The sequence below is a fragment of the Heterodontus francisci genome, chromosome 4, assembly GCF_036365525.1.
Source record: "Heterodontus francisci isolate sHetFra1 chromosome 4, sHetFra1.hap1, whole genome shotgun sequence".
NCBI lineage: Eukaryota > Metazoa > Chordata > Chondrichthyes > Heterodontiformes > Heterodontidae > Heterodontus > Heterodontus francisci.
The window spans coordinates 69,251,164-69,271,565 of record NC_090374.1 but is presented as its reverse complement, the minus strand read 5'-3'; the positions used below and the strand labels follow the sequence as shown (position 1 = coordinate 69,271,565).

The 20,402-nt window shown below is 45.4% G+C and overlaps 1 protein-coding gene across 1 annotated transcript in view; it reads right to left on the bottom strand.

Moving 5' to 3' along the window:
- adgrv1 (adhesion G protein-coupled receptor V1) overlaps positions 1-20,402 on the bottom strand; it is an 810,104-nt gene that overhangs the window by 358,962 nt on the left and 430,740 nt on the right. The window contains exons 73-74 of the mRNA XM_068029668.1: positions 14,073-14,211; positions 2,795-3,642 (exon numbers count right to left, since the gene is read on the bottom strand). Of these exons, the coding sequence (XP_067885769.1) occupies positions 2,795-3,642; positions 14,073-14,211 (987 nt within the window). The remainder of the gene's footprint in view (positions 1-2,794; positions 3,643-14,072; positions 14,212-20,402) is intronic.

The following is a 20,402-nucleotide window of genomic DNA, read 5'->3' as shown; positions in this document are numbered from 1 at the left end:
AATTACACCAAACTGAAATAATTCAAATTTCTTTTAAAATAACAGCAGGATCTGAGGGTTGCTTGGTACAGTGATTTGATTTCTCTTGCAGGAACTAAGTTTAAATTCAGCCCATAGAAAGAAAATAAAAGTTGCTTCACTCTAAATTTAGGGAATGTTAAATTAGTCCTCTGAAGCTGAAGCTAAATCTGAATTCCAAAATAAACTAAATCCCATTCCCAGTGATAATATATATGATCATTCAATGTGAACATGAGAAATAATGGTTTCAAAATCAGCTTTAGATATGTCAGCCTTCACCAAAGGTTTTTTTGGGAAGAAGCAGCACAGTGGCGCAGTGGTTAGCACCGCAGCCTCACAGCTCCAGCGACCCGGGTTCAATTCTGGGTACTGCCTGTGTGGAGTTTGCAAGTTCTCCCTGTGTCTGCGTGGGTTTCCTCCGGGTGCTCCGGTTTCCTCCCACAAGCCAAAGACTTGCAGGTTGATAGGTAAATTGGCCATTAGCAATTGCCCCTAGTATAGGTAGGTGGTAGGGAAATATGGGGACAGGTGGGGATGTGGTGGGAATATGGAATTAGTGTAGGATTAGTATAAATGGGTGGTTGATGGTCGGCACAGACTCGGTGGGCCGAAGGGCCTGTTTCAGTGCTGTATCTCTAAACTAAACTAAACTAAAAGGAGGTACGTGACAAATTCTAATGTTACAGCATCTGAGCCCCTACCCCCAACCATATGATGGACAGTTGACTGGATATGCAGTTACATGAGGTGGGTGTGAAAAAATTTGCCTAATGTGGCACTTTAGGGCACCCTTCAGAGGATACCAGTACACCATTCCTGGTAGCAAGCTGGAGGGGAGCGGGGGGGGAGGTGTTAAACACAGTGTACCTTATCTGTAAGACCTTGAAACATCTGAAAAAGATGAGGGCACACTTAAAGGATTCTGCAATATTTTGCTTGGTCTCCATGTATTCTTTGCTCATGTGAAGTTCTCACACAGCTGTAGAACAATTTCTTTGCATCACAAGCATATCCTTCATTCTGAAGGGCACACCTTTAAGATGCAAAGTGGAATGAGAAACATTGCCACAATCAATGTTTAAACTCATAATATCTCATCTGCACAATACAGTCATTTACTGACATTCATGTTAGAAATGCAAGTTGTACCATTGTTTGTTCTTGTACATGTGCTCCTTTCAAACTACCAACCTCTGAAGATAAATCTTCCGCTGGTGCAACCAAATGTCATCCTGAGGGCACAAGCCTGCAGAAAAGCATCCCTGATCAAAATTACCAGAGGTACATTGTCACTGATGTGCCCAAGGAGCTCCAGCAGGGTCTGTGGACATGTCTATGTGGGTAATGGAAGGTCTAGACTACCTACCTTGGGCACAGTCAGACCTCCCCTGGAAGGAGGAGCAAATGAAATCTTCTAGCTCCTTGGAGGCAAAAGGAGTTTAAAAAAGCACCTATCCTACAAGTGGTGGCTGTTGCATATTGTAGGTGGCTAAAAAGAGAGTAAATAAAACATGATAAAAGTCTATATTAAAGTGTAAAAGACACACCTAAACACAACAAAATGGAACTAAAGAGAAAGAACCTTGCAAGATTACTACACGGCTTTCAGAAAAGCAGGAATTGTTTTCTTCTGCTGTGGAGCTATTTATAACGTTTGTGTGCTTTCTTTATAGGGCGCAATCATGAAGGCATCATCCCAGCCCAAACTAGGAGCGAGGAGGACTGTGCCTGATTTGCATAATTTCCTTACCTTTAATGGAAGCTTGCGTCATGGAATGCTGCCCAAGTGGCAAACCCCATCTACAATATGTTTAAAATACAAGGCCTCGACTACCAAATTTGTACTCCTATTTTGCTTGCCTTGGGTGCACAGGAGCAGAATATCAGCACCAAAATTAATCAGTAATTCAGCACAGCTCTAGCATCCTGAAAACAATACTGTACGTTGAAGATTGTGCATATTTGGCTGGCTTAGTTTTGGACTATTTTTGAAATAACATCCACCCCCTCCCCAGCACCATCAAAACTTTAAACTAGGAACAATGCTGTAATTCCAGAAATTGATATTGCTGTATTAAAATCAAATAAAAACATTAAAAAGCCCTATTTAGAAGATTCAGAAAATGTACAAAATATTGGGGGCAATTTTAATTCTACCTACCTGGCAAAAACCAGGCGGGTGGTCTGTTACAATTGCCAAGTCACCTTCCTGTCTTCAAGCCACCTAGTTCCGGTCAACTGCAATTTTTCTGGACAGGCATCTCAGCCATTCATCCAACACTGATGAGTTCCTCTTTTAAAAATGCAGAGTAGGAGTGTTCCTTTGGGCTCCACAGGATAGTCTAAGCCTCCCCTGCATCATATCCACCTGCCCTCTCTCCCGCACCCACCTATACCCAGTGACCCTCTAGAAGCCCCATCTCCACACTTACCCCAATGTGCAGTCACGAATTGCCCAATTTTCTGGAGCCCAGCAGCCACTTGCCGCCCAAAGTGAGCGGGAAGCTTACCAGAGGCATGTTAATGAGGCCCAAGAGTTAAAATGGCTCAGTCAGCAGGCGAGTTTTTAACAGATCTTGCTACTCACCTGGCCAAATCTGCCTGGGTTGAGGTCATTGCTTTTGCAGATATTAATGCACATTTTGATAGCTGTCAAATGCACAGCAATAATTTAGCTACATTAGTGAAAACCATAACAGTCCAAGAAATGCCAGTTGATAGCTGCTGATACTATTTACTGAGTAAAAGACACAATAGGTAATATTTATGGTACCTAAGATAATGATCTTCATAAAAGCCATGTATCCATATTCATCTTTTCCTTCCACAATTTGTGCACCTCCACGAGGATCTGTTAGGTAGACATAAAAAAACTCCTGTCCCTCTGGTTCATTATCATCCAAAATTCTGATGGATATACTGATCTCTGTTTGCTCATCCTGTAGAGTAACATTCAAGGCTTTATCTTCAAAATCTGCTCCTTCTTTGGCCCAGGAAAAGGTGGAGTTTTGCTGGAAGTTTTGAAAAGGGCTTTCTTGTAAACCATCTGCAACCTTTTTTTCTCCAAAAGTTATAACACTTGCACTGATGATCCCGGTAAATCCCAGTGTCCTTCGAATGTTAAGGAATACTACATTTGCTGTAGTATTCTCAGTATCCTCTAAAGTGTGTATCACAGTAGGTCCAATACTTAGAACACCATTAGTGGCATCATTGGCAATAATGGTTATGGATGACACACTAAAGTCTAGATTCAAGTGAGGTTTTTCTTCTGTATTATTTGGCCTAAAACCCAGAACTTCAACGTTGGACAAAGTTAGGTAGAATACTTCATCTATTTCTGGAATATTATCATTTATGATGAACAATTTAATAATAGCTTCAATCTGATGTGAAGTAAACATGAGTTCTCCATTTTGGATGTGCTCATAATCTTCATTGGGTTTGGCACTTCCTGCTGTTGTGTAATAGGTCAGCTTTGTTTTATTGCCACGGAAACCAAACAATCTCTGGACATGTAAAGTAGTTATGCCTGCATCTTCTTGTATGCTGACCTGCCTTGAATTGGGAGCAAGTTGGAAGACTCCAAGTGGCTCAATTTCAGCTACAGTGAATCCTGATCTATAAAAATTAAACAGCAATAAGTATTTTTCACCATTCATGTGTACATATATAAGAACATCACAAGATAATAATGGATGACAAAGCCCATTCAACACATTTTAAACCACTGATCCAAAAGGAACCTACAGTCCCCTGGGATCTAACTGTTTCTGTCCTTCACCAGGCTATCCTGAGATTTGCTCTAGGTATTGAACACTCCTCATGTGAAGAAGAATTTCTGATATCAGTTGCAAATTTTAATTTGCTAGTTTGAACACATGTCTCTTTGTCCTGCACTCGCAATTTGCTTTAAAGTAATATTCTGGATTTATGTACTCAATGACTATCTTATTTACCTCTATATCAGTATGATATCATAGCCATTACAGAAACATGGCTTAAGGAGGGACAGGAATGGCAGCTCAATGTTCCTGGTTACAGGGTTTTCAGATGTGATAGGGAGGGTGATAAGAAAGGAGGGGGAGTGGCACTTTTGGTCAAGGAAATTATTACAGCTGTGAGGAAGGATGATATGTTGGAAGGTTCATCAAATGAGGCCATATGGATTGAACTAAGGAACAAAAAGGGGGCAATCACACTGCTGGGAGTGTACTATTGACCCCCAAACAGTCTGAGGGAGATAGAAGAGAAGATCTGTAGGCAGATCTCTCAGGAGTGCAAGAACAATAGGGCAATAATAGTAGGGGATTTTAATTACCCCAATATTAACTGGGATAGTTTTAGTGTGAAAGGAATTGAGCGAGTAGAATTCTTGAGGTGCATTCAGGAGAACTTTTTTGCCCAGTATGTAGCAAGTCCAACAAGAGAGGGTGCAGTTTTAGACTTAATTTTAGGAAATGGAGATGGGCAGGTGGAAGGAGTGGCACTGGGACAGCATTTTGGTGGTAGTGATCAGAATACAGTCAATTTTAACAAAATTACAGAAAGGGACGGAGATAGAACAGGAGTTAGAGTTCTCAATTGGGGCAAGGCCAATTTTAATAAACTGTGGAGTGATTTAGCAAAAGTAGACTGGAAACAGCTACTTGAAGGTAAATCAGTGTCAGAACAGTGGGAGGCATTCAGAGGGGAGATTCAAGGGGTTCAGGGTAAACATCTTCCCACGAAGAAAAAGGGTGAGGCGGCCAAATCTAGAGCTCCATGGATGTCAAGGGGCCTACAAGGTAAGATAAGGCAGAAAAGGAAAGCTTATGTCTGACATCGAGAACTCAATACCACAGAAAGCCGGGAGGAGTATAGAAAGTGGAGGGGTGAAATCAAAAAGGAAATTAGGAGAGCCAAGAGAGGGCATGAAAGAATATTGGTAAGCAGAATCAAGGTGAACCCAAAGATGTTTGATCAATACATTAAGAGTAAGAGAATAACTAAGGAGAGAGTAGGGCCCATAAAAGACCAAAAAGGTAACCTATTGGAAGATATTGGTATGATTCTTAATGAATACTTTGTGTCTGTCTTCACAAAAGAGGGGGACGATGCAGATATTGTAGTTAAGGAGGAAGAGTGTGAAGTATTGGATGTGATAAACATAGGGAGAGAGGAAGTATTCACAGGATTAGTATCCTTGAAAGTTGATTAAATCACCAGGGCCAGACGAAATGTATCCTAGGCTGTTAAAAGAAACAAAAGAGGAAATAGCAGAGGGTCTGACCATCATTTTCCAGTCCTCACTGGATACAAGTGTGGTGCCGGAGGATTGGAGAACTGCTAACGTCGTACCTCTGTTTAAAACAGGAGCGAAGGATAGACCGAATAATTACAGGCCAGTCAGTCTAACCTCAGTTGTGGGCAAATTATTGGAATCTATTCTGAGAGACAGGATAAACTGCCACATAGAAAGGTACAGGTTAATCAAGGATAGCCAGCATGGATTTGTTAAGGGAAGATCTTGTTTGACCAACTTGATCAAATGTTTTGAAGAACTAACAAGGAAGATAGATGAGGGTAGTGCAGTCGATGTGACCTCCATGGATTTTAGCAAGGATTTTGATAAGGTCCCACATGGCAGACTGGTTAAAAAAATAAAATCCCATGGGATCCAGGGAAATGCAGCAAGGTGGACACAAAATTGGCTCAGTGATAGGAAACAAAGGGTAATTGTTGACGGCTGTTTTAGCAACTGGAGGGCTGTTTCCAGTGGCGTTCCGCAGGACTCAGTACTGGGTCCCCTGCTTTTTGTGGTGTATATTAACGATTTGGACTTAAATGTAGGGGGCATGATCAAGAAGTTTGCGGACGACACAAAGATTGCCCATGTGGTAGATAGCAAGGAGGATAGTTGTAGGCTGCAGGAAAATATTGATGGTCTGATTAGATGGGCAGAAAAGTGGCAAATAGAATTCAACCTGGAGAAGTGTGAGGTGATGCATTTGGGGAGGTCAAACAAGGCAAAGGAATACACGATTAAGGGGAAAATACTGAGAAGTGTAAAGGAAGTAAGGGACCTCGGAGTGAATGTCCACAGATCCCTGAAGGTAGCAGGACAGGTCGATAAGATGGGTAAGAAGGCATATGGAATCCTTTATTTTATCAGCCGAGGAATAGAATACAAGAGCAGGGAGGTTATGCTGGAACTGTGTAACTCATTGGTTAGGCCACAACTTGAATACTGTGTGCAGTTCTGGTCACCTCATTACGGAAAGGATGTAATTGCACTAGAGAGGGTACAGAGGAGAATTACGAGGATGTTGCCAGGACTGGAAAAATGCAGCCATGCAGAAAGATTGGCTAGGCTGGTGTTGTTCTCCTTGGAACAGAGAAGGCTGAGGGGAGAACTGATTGAAATGTACAAAATTTTGAGGGGTCTGGATAGAGTGTAGGTGAAGGGTCTATTCACCTTAGCAGAAAGGTGTGACGAGGGAGCATAGATTTAAAGTGATTGGCAGAAAAATTAGAGGGGAGATGAGGAAAAACTTTTTTACCCAGAGGGTGGTGATGGTCTGGAACTCGTTGCCTGAAAGGGTAGTTAAGACAGAGACCCTCAAATCATTCAAAAGGAGTCTGGATATGCACCTCAACTGCTGCAAGCTGCAGACCAAATGCTGGAAGGTGGGATTAGAATAGGTGGATCATTTCTCGGCCTCCGCAGACACGATGCGCAAGTGGCCTCTTTCTGTGCCTTAAACTTGCTATGATTCTATCAACTGTTGGACACCTCCTTTCCAGGGTTGAAAGCATTAGGTTTCTCCCTTCTTTCCTCATAATCTGGCCTCTAACACTGGGATCAGCCTTGTGGCTTTTCTGTGCACTGCTTTCAGTGCTTGCTTGTGTCGGCAACTAGAATTAGAAACAGCTTAAGCTGTGGTATGACCAGATATTCAAACGTTCTGGTTATTTAGTTCAACATTCTATTGCTTTGCCAATTGCTGCTCTGCATTGGTTAGACGTTTAGAGTCAACTCTACCAAGATTTCACAGTCTCTTTCAGTTTCAACTAAGTTATTTCAACACCTTCAAGATGTATGTGTGTTACTTACTTTTCTTTCCTATGTGCAGTACATTGCACTTCTCAGCATTAAATTTCATCTGCACTGATCTGCCAGTTCGCATACTTTAATTTGGGTGTAATTTCTGAGCTGTTTCCTCTGATTCCACTGTTCATTCCAGTTTGGTATCATCAGCAATTCGGACACTTTGCATTAAGTTTCTCATTCATATAAAAGAAAAACAGTAGCAGTCCCAACACTGGGCCCTGGTGCATCTCATTCCCCTGCCCTTAAATAAACCCTCTAATCAATACTCATTTTCTAACCTTGAGTCAGTTTCTTATCCATTTTCAGGGTTACCCTGAATTCCTAAAGCTTATTTAACTATTAGCCCTGCAAAGTGGGACTTTATCAAATGCCTTTTCAAGGTCTAGGTACACAATCTCATCAGGCTTTCCATTTTTCTTAAAGAGATGGAGGAAGTTGGTCAGGCACGTTCTTCCACTTCTGAGTACATGTTGGTTACAGTTCACTTGAAGAATTTCAGTACTATAATAACTGTGAATATTTGTGCTAATCAATTCCACTATTTTGCATGGAATGAAAGAGAGACTATTGTGTTTGTAGTTGACTGAGCCTCTTTTTAAATTCCTTTTTGAATATGGGCACAATGCAGGCCTATTTCCAATCTGCTAGCATCTGTACAGTGATTTTATCATAAGGGTTGTCAGTGTCTCACAAATCTGTTTCCTAGTCTCTTTCAGCATCGAGGGATAAATACCATCTGTCCATTATGATATGCATGTTTTGAGCCATTTTAGTCTATCTCGGATTTCTATCTCATTGATACTGAAGTTTGTGCCTTAATTTTGGTTAACTGTTTGAGAGGGGCAGGTTAATTACATCTTCCCATGTGATTACCTGGAGGAAGCAGCCAATCATAACAGTAGCTGCACCAAGTTCATTTTCAGTTTCGATTTAATTTGCACCCATCTTTTATGGTTTCACTTCTTTTCTGCCTACTCTCTTGTTGTTATAGTACTATCTTTTTCACTCTTTAGATGATGCTTTTTCTAGGATTCTCTTTTCTCCTCTGATCTTTCTTTGGACTTATTTCTGCATTTCTTATATTCATTCCAAGGTACCATTTCCCTCTTCACAGCAATTTGTGTTGTAATTTTTCCTTTTCATATCACTTTAAATACGGCTGTTAATCTATTTTGAGTCACATTTGCTTAGACCGAGCTTGCTGATTTTCAGAATCTTGCGAGCTCAGAAATCCGCTATTGTCAAAACTGCACGATGTGGGCTCTCTTTACTACCTTGCAGATGAGAAAGGATGAGCAGTAAGCAGTAATAGAGAAGAGAACCTTCCTGCTTTCTCCTTCCCAGTTTTCTTCAGTATTCCGGGCTAAAGATCATCTGTGCACAATTACTTCTCTATTTTTAGTTCCATTAACATTTTTTTGATAGTTTCCAATTGCATATCTATTTATTTAGTTTTTTTAAAAATTCATTCTTGAGACGAGCACATCGCTGGCAAAGCCAGCGTTTGTTGCCCATCCCTAAATGCCATTTGAGAAAGTGGTGGTGAGCTGTCTTCTTGAACTGCTGCAGTCCATGTGGTGTACATCCACCCACAGTGCTGTTAGGGAGGGAGTTCCAAGATTTTGACCCAGCAACAATGAAGGAATGGCGATACAGTTCCAAGACAGGATGGTGTGTGGCTTGGAGGGGAACTTGCAGGTGGTGGTGTTTCCATGCATCTGCTGCACTTGTCCTTTTAGGTGGTAGAGGTCACAGGCTTGGAAGGTGCTCTCGGAGAAGCCTTGGTGAGTTGCTGCAGTACATCTTGTATATGGTACACACTGCTGCCACTGTCCGTCGGTGGTGGAGGGAGTGAAAGTTGAAGGTTGTGATTGGTATGCCAATCAGGCGAGCTGTTTTGTCCTGGATGGTATTGAGCTTCTTGAGTATTTTTGGAGCTGCACCCATCCCAGCAAGTGGAGAGTATTTATCAGACTCTCAACTTGTGCCTTGTAAATGGCAGACAGGCATTGGGGAATCAGGAGGTTAGTTACTCGCCGGAGAATTCCCAGCCTCTGATCTGCTCTTGTATCCACAGCGTTTATGTGGCTGGAACAGTTCAGTTTCTAGTCAATGGTAACCCCAGGATGTTGATAATGGGGGATTCAGTGATGGTAATGCCATTGAACATCAAAGAGTGATGGTTGGATTCTCTCTTGTTGGAGATGGTCATTGCTTGTCACGTGTGGCACGAATGTTACTTGCCACTTATCAGCCCAAGCCTGGATGTTGTCCTTGTCTTGCTGCATCTGGATACAGGCTGCTTGTGTAAATGAGGAGTTGCGAATGGTGCTGAACATTGTGCAATCATCAGCAAACATCCCCACTTCTGACCTTATGATGGAAGGAAGGTCACGATGAAGCAGCTGAAGATGGTTGGGCCTAGGACACTAACCTGCAGAACTCCTGCAGTAATCTCCTGGGATTGAGATGATTGACCTCCAACAACCACAAGCATCTTCCCTTGTGCTAGGTATGACTCCAACAGCAGAGTTTTCCCCCTGATTCCCATTGACTCCAGTTTTGCTAGGACTCCTTGATGCCATACTCGGTCAAATGCTGCCTTGATATCAAGGGCAGTCAATGTCACCTCACCTCTTGAGTTCAGCATTTTTGTCCATGTTTGGACCAAGGCTGTAATGAGGTGAGGAGCTGAGTGGCCCTGGCGGAACCCAAGCTGAGCTTCAGTGAGCAAGTTGTTGCTGAGCAAGTGCCGCCTGATGCCACTGTCGCGACCCCTTCCATTGCTTTGCTGATGATTGAGAGTAGATTGATAGGGCAGTAATGGGCCAGGTTTGGATTTGTCCTGCTTTTTATACACAGGACATACCTGGGCAATTTTCTACATCATTGGGTAGATGCCAGAGTTGTAGCTGTACTGGAACAGTTCGGGTAGGGGCACAGCTAGTTCTGGAGCTCAAGTCTTCAGTATTATTGCCGGAATGTTGTCAGGGCCCATAGCCTTTGCAGTATCCTGTGCCTTCAGCTATTTCTTGATATCATGTGGCGTGAATCAGATCTCCTAAAGACTGGCACCTGTGATGCTGGGGACCTCAGGAGGAAGCCGAGATGGATCATCCACTCGGCACTTCTGGCTGAAGATGGATGCAAATGCTTCAGCCTTATCTTTCGCACTGATGTGCGGGACTCCCCATCATTGAGGATGGGGATATTTGTGGAGCCTCCTCCTCCTGTCAGTTGTTTAATTGTCCACCACCATTCACGACTGGATGTGGCAGGACTGCAGAGCTTAGATCTAATCTGTCGGTTGTGGAATTGCTTAGCTGTGTCAATCGCAAGCTGCTTCCGCTGTTTGGCATGCAAGTGGACCTGTGTTGTCGCTTCACCAGGCTGACATCTCATTTTTAGGTATGCCTGGTGCTGCTCCTGGCATGCCCTCCTGCACTCGTCATTGCACCAGGGTTGGTCCCCCGGCTTGTTGGTAATGGTAGAGTGGGGGATATGCTGGGCCATGAGGTTACAGATTATGTTTAAATACAATTCTGCTGCTGCTGATGTTCCACAGCACCTCATGGATGCCAGTTTTGAGTTTCTGGGTACCCTCAGTGTTGATACGGGATGTCGTCTCCACAAGGACTGTGTGGTGGTCGCTCTTACCAATACTGTCATGAATGGATGCATCTGCGACAGGTAGATTGGTGAGGATGAGGTCAAGTAGGTTTTTCCTTCTTGTTTGTTCCCTCATCACCTTTTTTTTTATTCATTCATGGGATGTGGGCGTTGCTGGCCAGGCCAGCATTTATTGTCCATCCCTAATTGGCCTTGAGAAGGTGGTGGTGAGCTGCCTTCTTGAACCGCTGCAGTCCATGTGGGGTAGCTACACCCACAGTGTGTTAGGAAGGGAGTTCCAGGATTTTGACCCAGCGACAGTGAAGGAACGGCGCTACAGTTCCAAGTCAGGATGGTGTGTGACATCGAGGGAAACTTGCAGGTGGTGGTGTTCCCATGCATTTGCTGCCCTTGTCCTTCTGGTTGGTAGAGGTCGCGGGTTTGGAAGGTGCTGTCTGAGGAGCCTTGGTGCATTGCTGCAGTGCATCTTGTAGATGGTACACACTGCTGCCACTGTGCGTCGGTGGTGGAAGGAGTGAATGTTTGTGGATGAGGCACCAATCAAGCGGGCTGCTTTGTCCTGGATGGTGTCGAGCTTCTTGAGTGTTGTTGGAGCTGCACCCATCCAGGCAAGTGGAGCGTATTCCATCACACTCCTGACTTGTGCCTTGTAGATTGTCGACAGGCTTTTTGGAGTCAGGAAGTGAGTTACTCGCCGCAGGATTCCTAGCCTCTGACCTGCTCTTGTAGCCACAGTATTTATATGGCTACTCTAGTTCAGTTTCTGGTCAATGGTAGCCCCTAGGATGTTGATAGTGGGGGATTCAGCGATGGTAATTCCATTGAATGTCAAGGGGAGATGGTTAGATTCTCTCTTGTTGGAGATGGTCATTGCCTGGCACTTGTGTGGCACGAATGTTACTTGCCACTTATCAGCTCAAGCCTGGATATTGTCCAGGTCTGCTGCATTTCTACATGGACTGCTTCAGTATTTGAGGAGTCACGAATGGTGCTGAACATTGTGCAATCATCAGCGAACATCCCCACTTCTGAACTTATGATTGAAGGAAGGTCAGTGATGAAGCAGCTGAAGATGGTTGGGCCTAGGACACTACCCTGAGGAACTCCTGCAGTGATGTCCTGGAGCTCAGATGATTGACCCCCAACAACCACAACCATCTTCCTTTGCGCTCGGTATGACTCCAGCCAGAGGAGGGTTTTCCCCCTGATTCCCAGTGACCTTCGTTTTGCTAGGGCTCCTTGATGCCATACTCGGTCAACTGCTGCCTTGATGTCAAGGGCATGCACTCTCACCTCACCTCTGGAATTCAACTCTTTTGCCCATGTTTGGATGAAGGTTTTAATGAGGTCTAGCGTCGAATTCCCTTGTTGAAATCCAAACTGTGCATCAGTAAGCAGGTTGTTGCTGATTAAGTGCCATTTGATAGCACTGTTGACAACACCTTCCATCACTTTGCTGATAATTGAGAGTAGACTGAAGGGGCGTTAACTGGCAGGATTGTATTTGTCCTGCATTTTGTGGACAGGAACTACTTGGGCAATTTTCCACATTGTTGGGTAGGTGTTGATGTTGTAACTGTACTGGAACAGCTTGGCCAAGGATATGGCTTCTTCTGAAGCACCAGTCTTCAGTACTATTGCCAGAATGTTGTCAGGGCCCATAGCCTTTGCTGTAGACAATACCTTCAACCATTTCTTGATGTCATGTGGAATGAATCAAATTGGCTGAAGACTGACTGCTGTGATGCTGGGAACCTCAGGAGGAGGCCGAGATGGATCATCCACTGAGCACTTCTGGCCGAAGATGGTTGCAAATGCTTCAGCCTTGTCTTTTGCACTGATGTGCTGGGCTCCCCCTCATTGAGGTTGGGGATGTTTTTGGAGCCTCCTCCATCTGTTTGTTGTTTAATTGGCCACCACCTTTCATGACTGGATATGGCAGGACTGCAGAGCTTTGATCTGAATGGGGTTTTTTTTTGGTTCTTTCTATAGCATGCTGCTTCCGCTGTTTGGCATGCATGTACTTCTGTGTTGTAGCTTCACCAGATTGCTCCTGGCATGCTCTCCTACACTGCTCATTGAACCAGGGTTGGCCTCCTGGTTTGATGGTAATGGTAGAGTGAGGGATATCCAGGCTATGAGGTTACAGATTGTGGTTTAATACACTGCTGATGGCACATAGAGCCTCATGCATGCCCTGTTTTTAGCTGCTAGTTCTGTTCTGAATCTGTCCCATTTAGCACTGTGGTAGTGCCACACAACACAATGGAGGGTGTTCTCAGTGTGAAGACAGCACTTCATCTCCACAATGACTGTGCGGTGGTCACTTGTGCTAATACTGTTATGAACAGATACATCTGCGACAGGTAGTTGGTGAGGACGAGGTCAAGTAGGTTTTTCTTTCGTGTTGGTTCATTCAGACTGAGACAGCCTGTTTGCTTGATGGGACGGCTCTCCCAATTTTGGTATAAATCCCCAGATGTTAGGTTAGAAGGACCTTGCAGGGCTGACTGGGCAGGGAGTGCCTTTGCCATTTTCAATGGTTGGGTTGATGCTGCGTGGTCTGTCCAGTTATATTCTTATGCGGTTTGATACAATTAAGTGACTTGCTCGGACATCTCAGAAGGCAGTTAAGAGTCAACCACATTGCTGTGTGTCTGGAATCACATGTAGGCCTGACCAAGTAAGGATGGCAGATTTCCTCCTCTGAAGGGCAATTCGTGAACCAGATGGGTTTTTTCAACAATCCAGTAGTTTTATGATCATTATTAATTTTCTTCCAGATTTATTAATGAATTGAAGTTAAATTCGCCAGCTGCTGTGCTGTGATTTGAACTCATGTCTCTGGAACATTAGTCCGGGCCTCTAGATTACTAATCTAGTAACAGTACCACGATGTTACTGTACCCCTGCCTCCATATTAAATGAGCTCCCAGCACCAGACCAGGAGCCGGCCATGAACATCCAGCGAGGGACAGCCCAGAGAGTGATGCAAGATCAGCCTTTTCAGAAACAGGCAAGTGAAATACCCAAAATGCTGCAGTCCCACACCAAAATGTTGGGACCAGAACATTTACATTCTGGTTATTTGACGTTGGAATACCAAAATAGCGAAATTGTGACACTTCCTAGGAAACAAATGTATTTGACAGTATATATAATTGCATTGGTCAGCAGTAGTTACTCCCTCTGATGGTGAACTCAATTCCAGGAACAGTCTTGGATAGCTTCAAGTAATAACAGTAAAACAATTAAGTCGACTGTGAAAGCTATAGGCAAGGATAATTATTGGTCAGGAACAATGTTTTCTGCAGCTGATTGACTTTACCTTAGTACAGCTTTTCCAGTAAAATTAGTGTGTACCAAAGACAGATGTACAGCGAAAGATTCCATTCCTGTAAAGTTAGCCGTGGGTACAGTGAGAAGCACTGGCTTGCTTTTTTCACCATGGGAAAGGGCAACTGAACCTAATTCAAAGTAAATTAAAAGATTGCATTAACTCATGTAAAACAATTTTGAGAACCTTTATTTAAGGCAGTAAAGAAAGGACAGTCAATAACAGTGCAAGATGGGGAGCAACATTTAACCAGTCACACCAATCATACACTTTAATCATATACCGATAATGCCAAAAGAGTAGGCTAGAAAATTTCCAATAAATACATCGCTGATAGAAACATTTCTGCTATTATGCTATATGCAACAATTTTGTGCTCACATCATTGAAAACACAAGTCAGAAAGTCACCACTTGTAGCTCTATTTTTAATCTATGCCCTATTTGGGCTGGATTTGATGATCCCATCGTGGGTCCTGGCAGTGGACGTGGAAATAGGTGCCGATGCTGCCTGTGACACATGCGACCAGCCAACCGCGATTAAATGGCGGATGGCCACTTTACCTAATAGAGGCATAGGGACCCATCTAATTATGGGATGGGGGCAGGCTCCAAGGTGGTGATTGTGGTGTTAGATGACTCCAACACAGGTGCTGGTGCCATATTTAAAGCTCTGCCAGCCATGCTTGTATTGCTGCCTTTCACAGAGGCAGTGAACCTGGAGTGCTACTGGAGCTCTTTGATAGAATTTTGAACAACTGGACCTCCCCCCTGCCCCAAACCCCACAACACTACCGTTGTTGCTGTTTCCTGGGACGACAGGAGCGCCCCCGCAACACTAATGTCGCTGCAGTTTCCTAGGATTATTGAACCCCTCTGCAACACTATTGTTGCTGCTGTTTCCTGGGATTATTGGACCCCTCTGCAACACTATTGTTGTTGCTGTTTCCTGGGATTATTTCACCCTCTGCAACACTACTGTCGCTGCAGTTTCCTAGGATTATTGAACCCCTCTGCAACACTATTGTCGCTGCTGTTTCCTGGGACTACTGGACCTCCACCCTCCACCACAACATCACTGTAACTGTTGTTTCTTGGGACTACTAGAGCCCCCACACCGCTACTGTCGCTGCTGTTTCCTTGAACTGCAACTGTTGGACCCCACTGCACCAGGACTGCCGACTGTCGAAACAGAGCCTGATCGAAATGGGACCAATTCCAACGCCCCACAGTTTAGGGATGCCTCCGTGGAGATTCTCCTCTAGGCTGCAAGGGAAAGGCAAGCAGTCCTCTTTCCAAGGGATGGCAAGAGGAGGTTCTCACCTGACCAACCAAGATTGGATGGAGATCACAGAGGAAGTCAGTAGCCGTGAGGTCACCCCACCCAACTGGGTCCAATGCAGAAAGAGAGTCAATGATCTCCTACGTTCTGCCAAGGTGAGTGCTCCACACCTCTCTCCTGTTTGGTGATGGTATGTGACTACACAGGACGCAGCGCGACATGAGGAGGGAGTGACCACAAAGGCGTTGGAAATGGATGTTAAGCATCACCATATCCTGGAAGATGCATGGCTGCATCTCAGTGACAGGCCACCTTCTTTCACAGCTCGCCCCCATTACGTCTGAAAGCAGACGTGGAGAGAAGTCACGTAAGGAACCCCAGAAGACAACGAGGGGCTGCCACTTGTATAACAGTCTCTTTGCTCTTCTTTTGACATCATACAATGTTCCTCTTTCCACTTGCAAGTCCAACGGGCCCATATCACCAGGGAAACCTCGTGAACTGTTGGAGGAAAAGCAGATATCCAGCCTTTTTCCATGGCTGAGGAAGAGGTACTGAAGCTGGTGGGAACCCAGGGCGGCCGCTCAAAAACGGATGGTGGGATTTGAGTCACTGCACAAGAGAGTAAGCATTGTCTTCATTCAATATCCACCACACTTCTGGAGATCCACATCATGCATGGTTGGCATGCCAATATCCGCACAGCCGAACCCACAGATGTTTGTGTTCTCTCATGCAGATCATCATTTGTAGGAGGCTCCAGCTGAAGCGGGGACAGTTGTCAAGCTCTGAAGAGGGCCAGTAAGAACACACAGTGTCACATGATTTTGCTGCACATTCCACCAGCACAGATACTTTCACCTCAGTGGGTATGCATTCAGCTGTAGAATCAGGGTCACAAGCTCATGAGAGCACCACACACATGCCAGAGCAGCTGATGGAGGCTGGGACAGTTGGGGCCTCTGACAATCGGAAGACTGTGGGTGACCAGGCCCAAGCTGAACCCCAGGTTAATGACGAGCCTCTGGTGTCAGCAGCACAGGGCATGCTGGAGTTGCAGAGAGGTAAGGCAATATCTAGCAGAGATGCCAGAGGCCATGCACAGGCATGAGTCGACGATGGAGGAGTCCATCCAGGCCATGACTCTGGCATGTGAGCTCATGGCTTCCTCTATGGAGAGGCTGGCAACCCTCATGGAGAGACAAATCCCACAAATGCATGCAGACCTGCACACCATCATCTTGGCCATGATCCCAATGCAGCAGTGGCAAGGCGAGAGAAGGATGAGGCTCCTGGAGTCTTCTCCAGCTGCTCATCCTTCTCTGGTCAGCAGGGAGGTTTGAGTTAGCCTTGAAAGGGAGGAGAAGCGGCCCTCCACAGCTGGGGACACCCGTCAGGGCGCTCTGACTGTGGACAGTGGTTCCTCAGACTCTTCATCAGTAAGCCCAGCTCCAGTAGCTGCAATACCTGAGGACAGTCCTGCACCTGTGCAGGAAACCTGGAGGCAGCCGGCGCTCTCCAGGCCTCAGGCAGCCTTGGGGCAGCTGCTGAAGTCATCTCAGGCCAAGGAGCAGCCTGATCAGCGGCCTGCCTTCAGTCCAGCTGCTAGTGCAGGGATTACACCTCGTAGAAGCACTCGGAAACATATTAAGAAAAGCACCTAGAGACACTTGTGGTTTCACACATGTTTTACATTTGTCATTTATATCATTTTATAACGTTTTCTCATTATTACAGTTCACAGTGGCGCAGTGGTTAGCACCGCAGCCTCACAGCTCCAGGGACCTGGGTTCGATTCCGGATACTGCCTGTGTGGAGTTTGCAAGTTCTCCCTGTGTCTGCGTGGGTTTTCTCCGGGTGCTCCAGTTTCCTCCCACAAGCCAAAAGACTTGCAGGTTGATAGGTAAATTGGCCATTATAAATTGTCACCAGTATAGGTAGGTGGTAGGGAAATATAGGGACAGGTGGGGATGTTTGTTGGGAATATGGGATTAGTGTAGGATTAGTATAAATGGGTGGTTGATGTTCGGCACAGACTCGGTGGGCCGAAGGGCCTGTTTCAGTGCTGTATCTCTAATCTAATCTAAAATACATGGTTGAAAATGCTTATTCCTTCTTTCAAGCCTTAATTGTGAGATGCTATTTTCACCCTTGTTCCCTTATTGGGTTGCCTGTGTAGGCACAGCCCGCATTTGATAGGTGTCTCAGATGTGCCAGAGTGCATGGTGAAACTGGGCACTAGGCACGGAATCCAGATAGAAAGGAGGTGACAGGTGGAATACAGTGAGGCGAATCTTTATTGAGTTCACTTTGAGACAATATCATGGGTTTTTTATTATTCTTTCATGGAATGTGGGCATCATTTGTTGCCCATCCCTAATTGCCCTTGACCACATTGCCCACGCAGTTGCGTGGCTTGCTAGGCCATTTCAGAGGGCAGATTAAAGTCAACCACATTGCTGTGGGTCTGGAGTCACAGGTAGACCAGACCAGGTAAGGACAGCAGTTTCCTTCCCTAAGGAACATTAGTGAACCAAATGGGTTTTTAACACAATTGATGCTATTTCAATTCCAGATTTTTGTTCATCAAATTTATTAAATAATTGAATTTAAATCCCACCAGCTGCCATGGTGGGATTTGAACACGTTCCTGGAACACCTCCGCTCAGTCTGCAAGCATGACCCCGAATTTCCAGTTGCTTGCCATTTCAATACTCCCCCCGCTCTCATCTCTGTCCTGGGATTGCTGCAGTGTTCCAGTGAACATCAATGCAAGCTCAAGGAACAGCATCTCATTTACTGATTAGGCACACTACAGCCTGCCGAACTGAACAATGAGTTCAATAATTTCAGAACATGACGGGCCCCCCATTTTACTTTTATTTTTAGTTATTTTTTCTTTTTTATATTTTTTTGTGTGTTTATTTTATTTCATCTTAGTTTGTTCAGTTTGCTTACCCACTGGTTTTTTTCCATGTTTGTACTTGCTGCTGTTCAATTTTCAATCCATTAACACCCTATCTGTACTAATGCTTTGTCTTTCAACACACCATTAACATATTGTTTGCCTTTGCTCCATGACCTTCTGGTCAGCTATTCTGTGACCTTGTCCTATCTACACCTTCTCCTTTGTTATCTCTTGCCCCAACCCGCTTTACTTGCTTATAAACTTTTACATTTCTAATATTTGCCAGTTCTGAAGAAGGATCATTGACCTGAAACGTTAACTCTGCCAGACCTGCTGAGTATTTCCAGCACTTCTTGTTTTTATCCCTGGTGCATTAGCCTGGGCTTCTGGATTACTAGTACTACTACACCACTGCCTCCCCTATGGTGGCAGGAAGCAGGTAAGTATGAGATTGCCTCTTGTCTCCCTTGCCCATCTCTCAATGTTCCTGGCTTCCAGGGCAAAGCGTTCAATTTCATGTGTTGCCTGCTTAGTAGCCTCCTCGTCGGTTAAGGACTGGCGCTCAATCATGTCCTTTTCATACAAGGCCTCCCCCCTCTGAGGTGCTAGATAGTGCAGAGCACAGCAGACCACCATCCCATTTGAGACCCTCGCTGGGCATACTGCAGGTCTCCACCGGATCGACTGAGGCAGCGGGATCTCATCTTCAGCAGCCCAATGGCTTGCTCGATGGTCGCTTGGATAGAGCCGTGGTAAGTGTTGTACCTCTCCTCCGCTGTAGTGTGAGCGTTCCTCACAGGCATCAGTAGCCAAGTCTTCAATGGGTAGCCCTTGGCTCCGAGAATCCATCTATGAAGGTGAACCGAGGGCCTGAAAAGCTGTGGCACCTGGGACTGTCGAAGTATGTAGGCTGCTTCCCGGGACACAGGCACAAACCTGCAGGAAACACTTTCGGTCGTCGCAGACCAGTTGAACATTGACTGAATGGAAACCCTTCCTATTGACGAAGGCGGCTGGCTGCTCCATAGGAGCCTTGATGGCCACGTGCGTGCAATGTATCATATCCTGCACTCAGGGGAATCCAGTGATAGCCCGCACCCAATGGCCAGCTTGGCCTGACTGTTATGGTTGGTCTGGTAGTCACATAGTCACGGCCCTCTTGAACAGGGCACAGCCACCTCCTTGATGCAGCGATGGGCTGCTGCATGGGAGGCCCCACAAATATTGCTGGTGGATCCCTGGAAAGAGCCGGATGCTCAAAACTTGATTACCAGGATGATTTTCAGGGTCACGGGCATTGGGTGTCCACCAAAGACCACAGCTCACAGCTCGTCCTCGAGCAGGACGCATAAGTTGGTGATGGATTTCCTGGAGAGCCACAGTCTTCAGACACTGCCGCTTGGACCTTTGGAGGCAGCTGAGTCGGGTCTGGTACATTCTACAGCAAAGGTAGGCCCTTCTTGGCATGGCTGTCTGCTGCTGCTTTCCTCTTGGAGCTTCACAGGCAGGCACTGTTGCCTCCTGACCCTCCCTCCATTGGAGGTGCTGCATCTTGGGGTCTACATTAACAGGGGACGGGTCTGTGAATCAGGTCAGAGAATTCGTCGATGAGGCCTAGGATTTTGACTGAGTCCAGTTTCTGCTTTGTCTCTGTGGTAGGGATTGCTGTATCCCTGTAGTCTTGGGGTGTAAATTTGTAAGGGAGGAGTTCGTCTGTCAGGTGGCGGGTGTTGTTGGCGAGGCCGAGGCCATTGGCCGTTTCAGTTTTGTCTTTATCTCTGCGGGAGGGGTTACCTGGAATGAGCGGGTTGTCTTATGAGGAAAGGTTGGACAGACTGGGCTTATTTTCACTGGAGTTTAGAAGAGCAAGGGGAGACACGATTGAAGTATATAAGATCCTGAACAGCCTTGACAAGGTGGATGTGGAAAGGATCTTTCCTCTTGTGGGTGAGTCCAGAACTAGGGGGGCACTGTTTTAAAATTAGAGGTTGCCCTTTTAGGACAGAGATGAGGAGAATTTTTTTCTCTGAGGGTTGTGCGACTTTGGAACTCTCTGCCTCAGAAGGCAGTGGAGGCGGGGTCATTGAGTGTTTTTGAGGTGGAGGTAGATAGATTCTTGTTAGGCAAGGGAA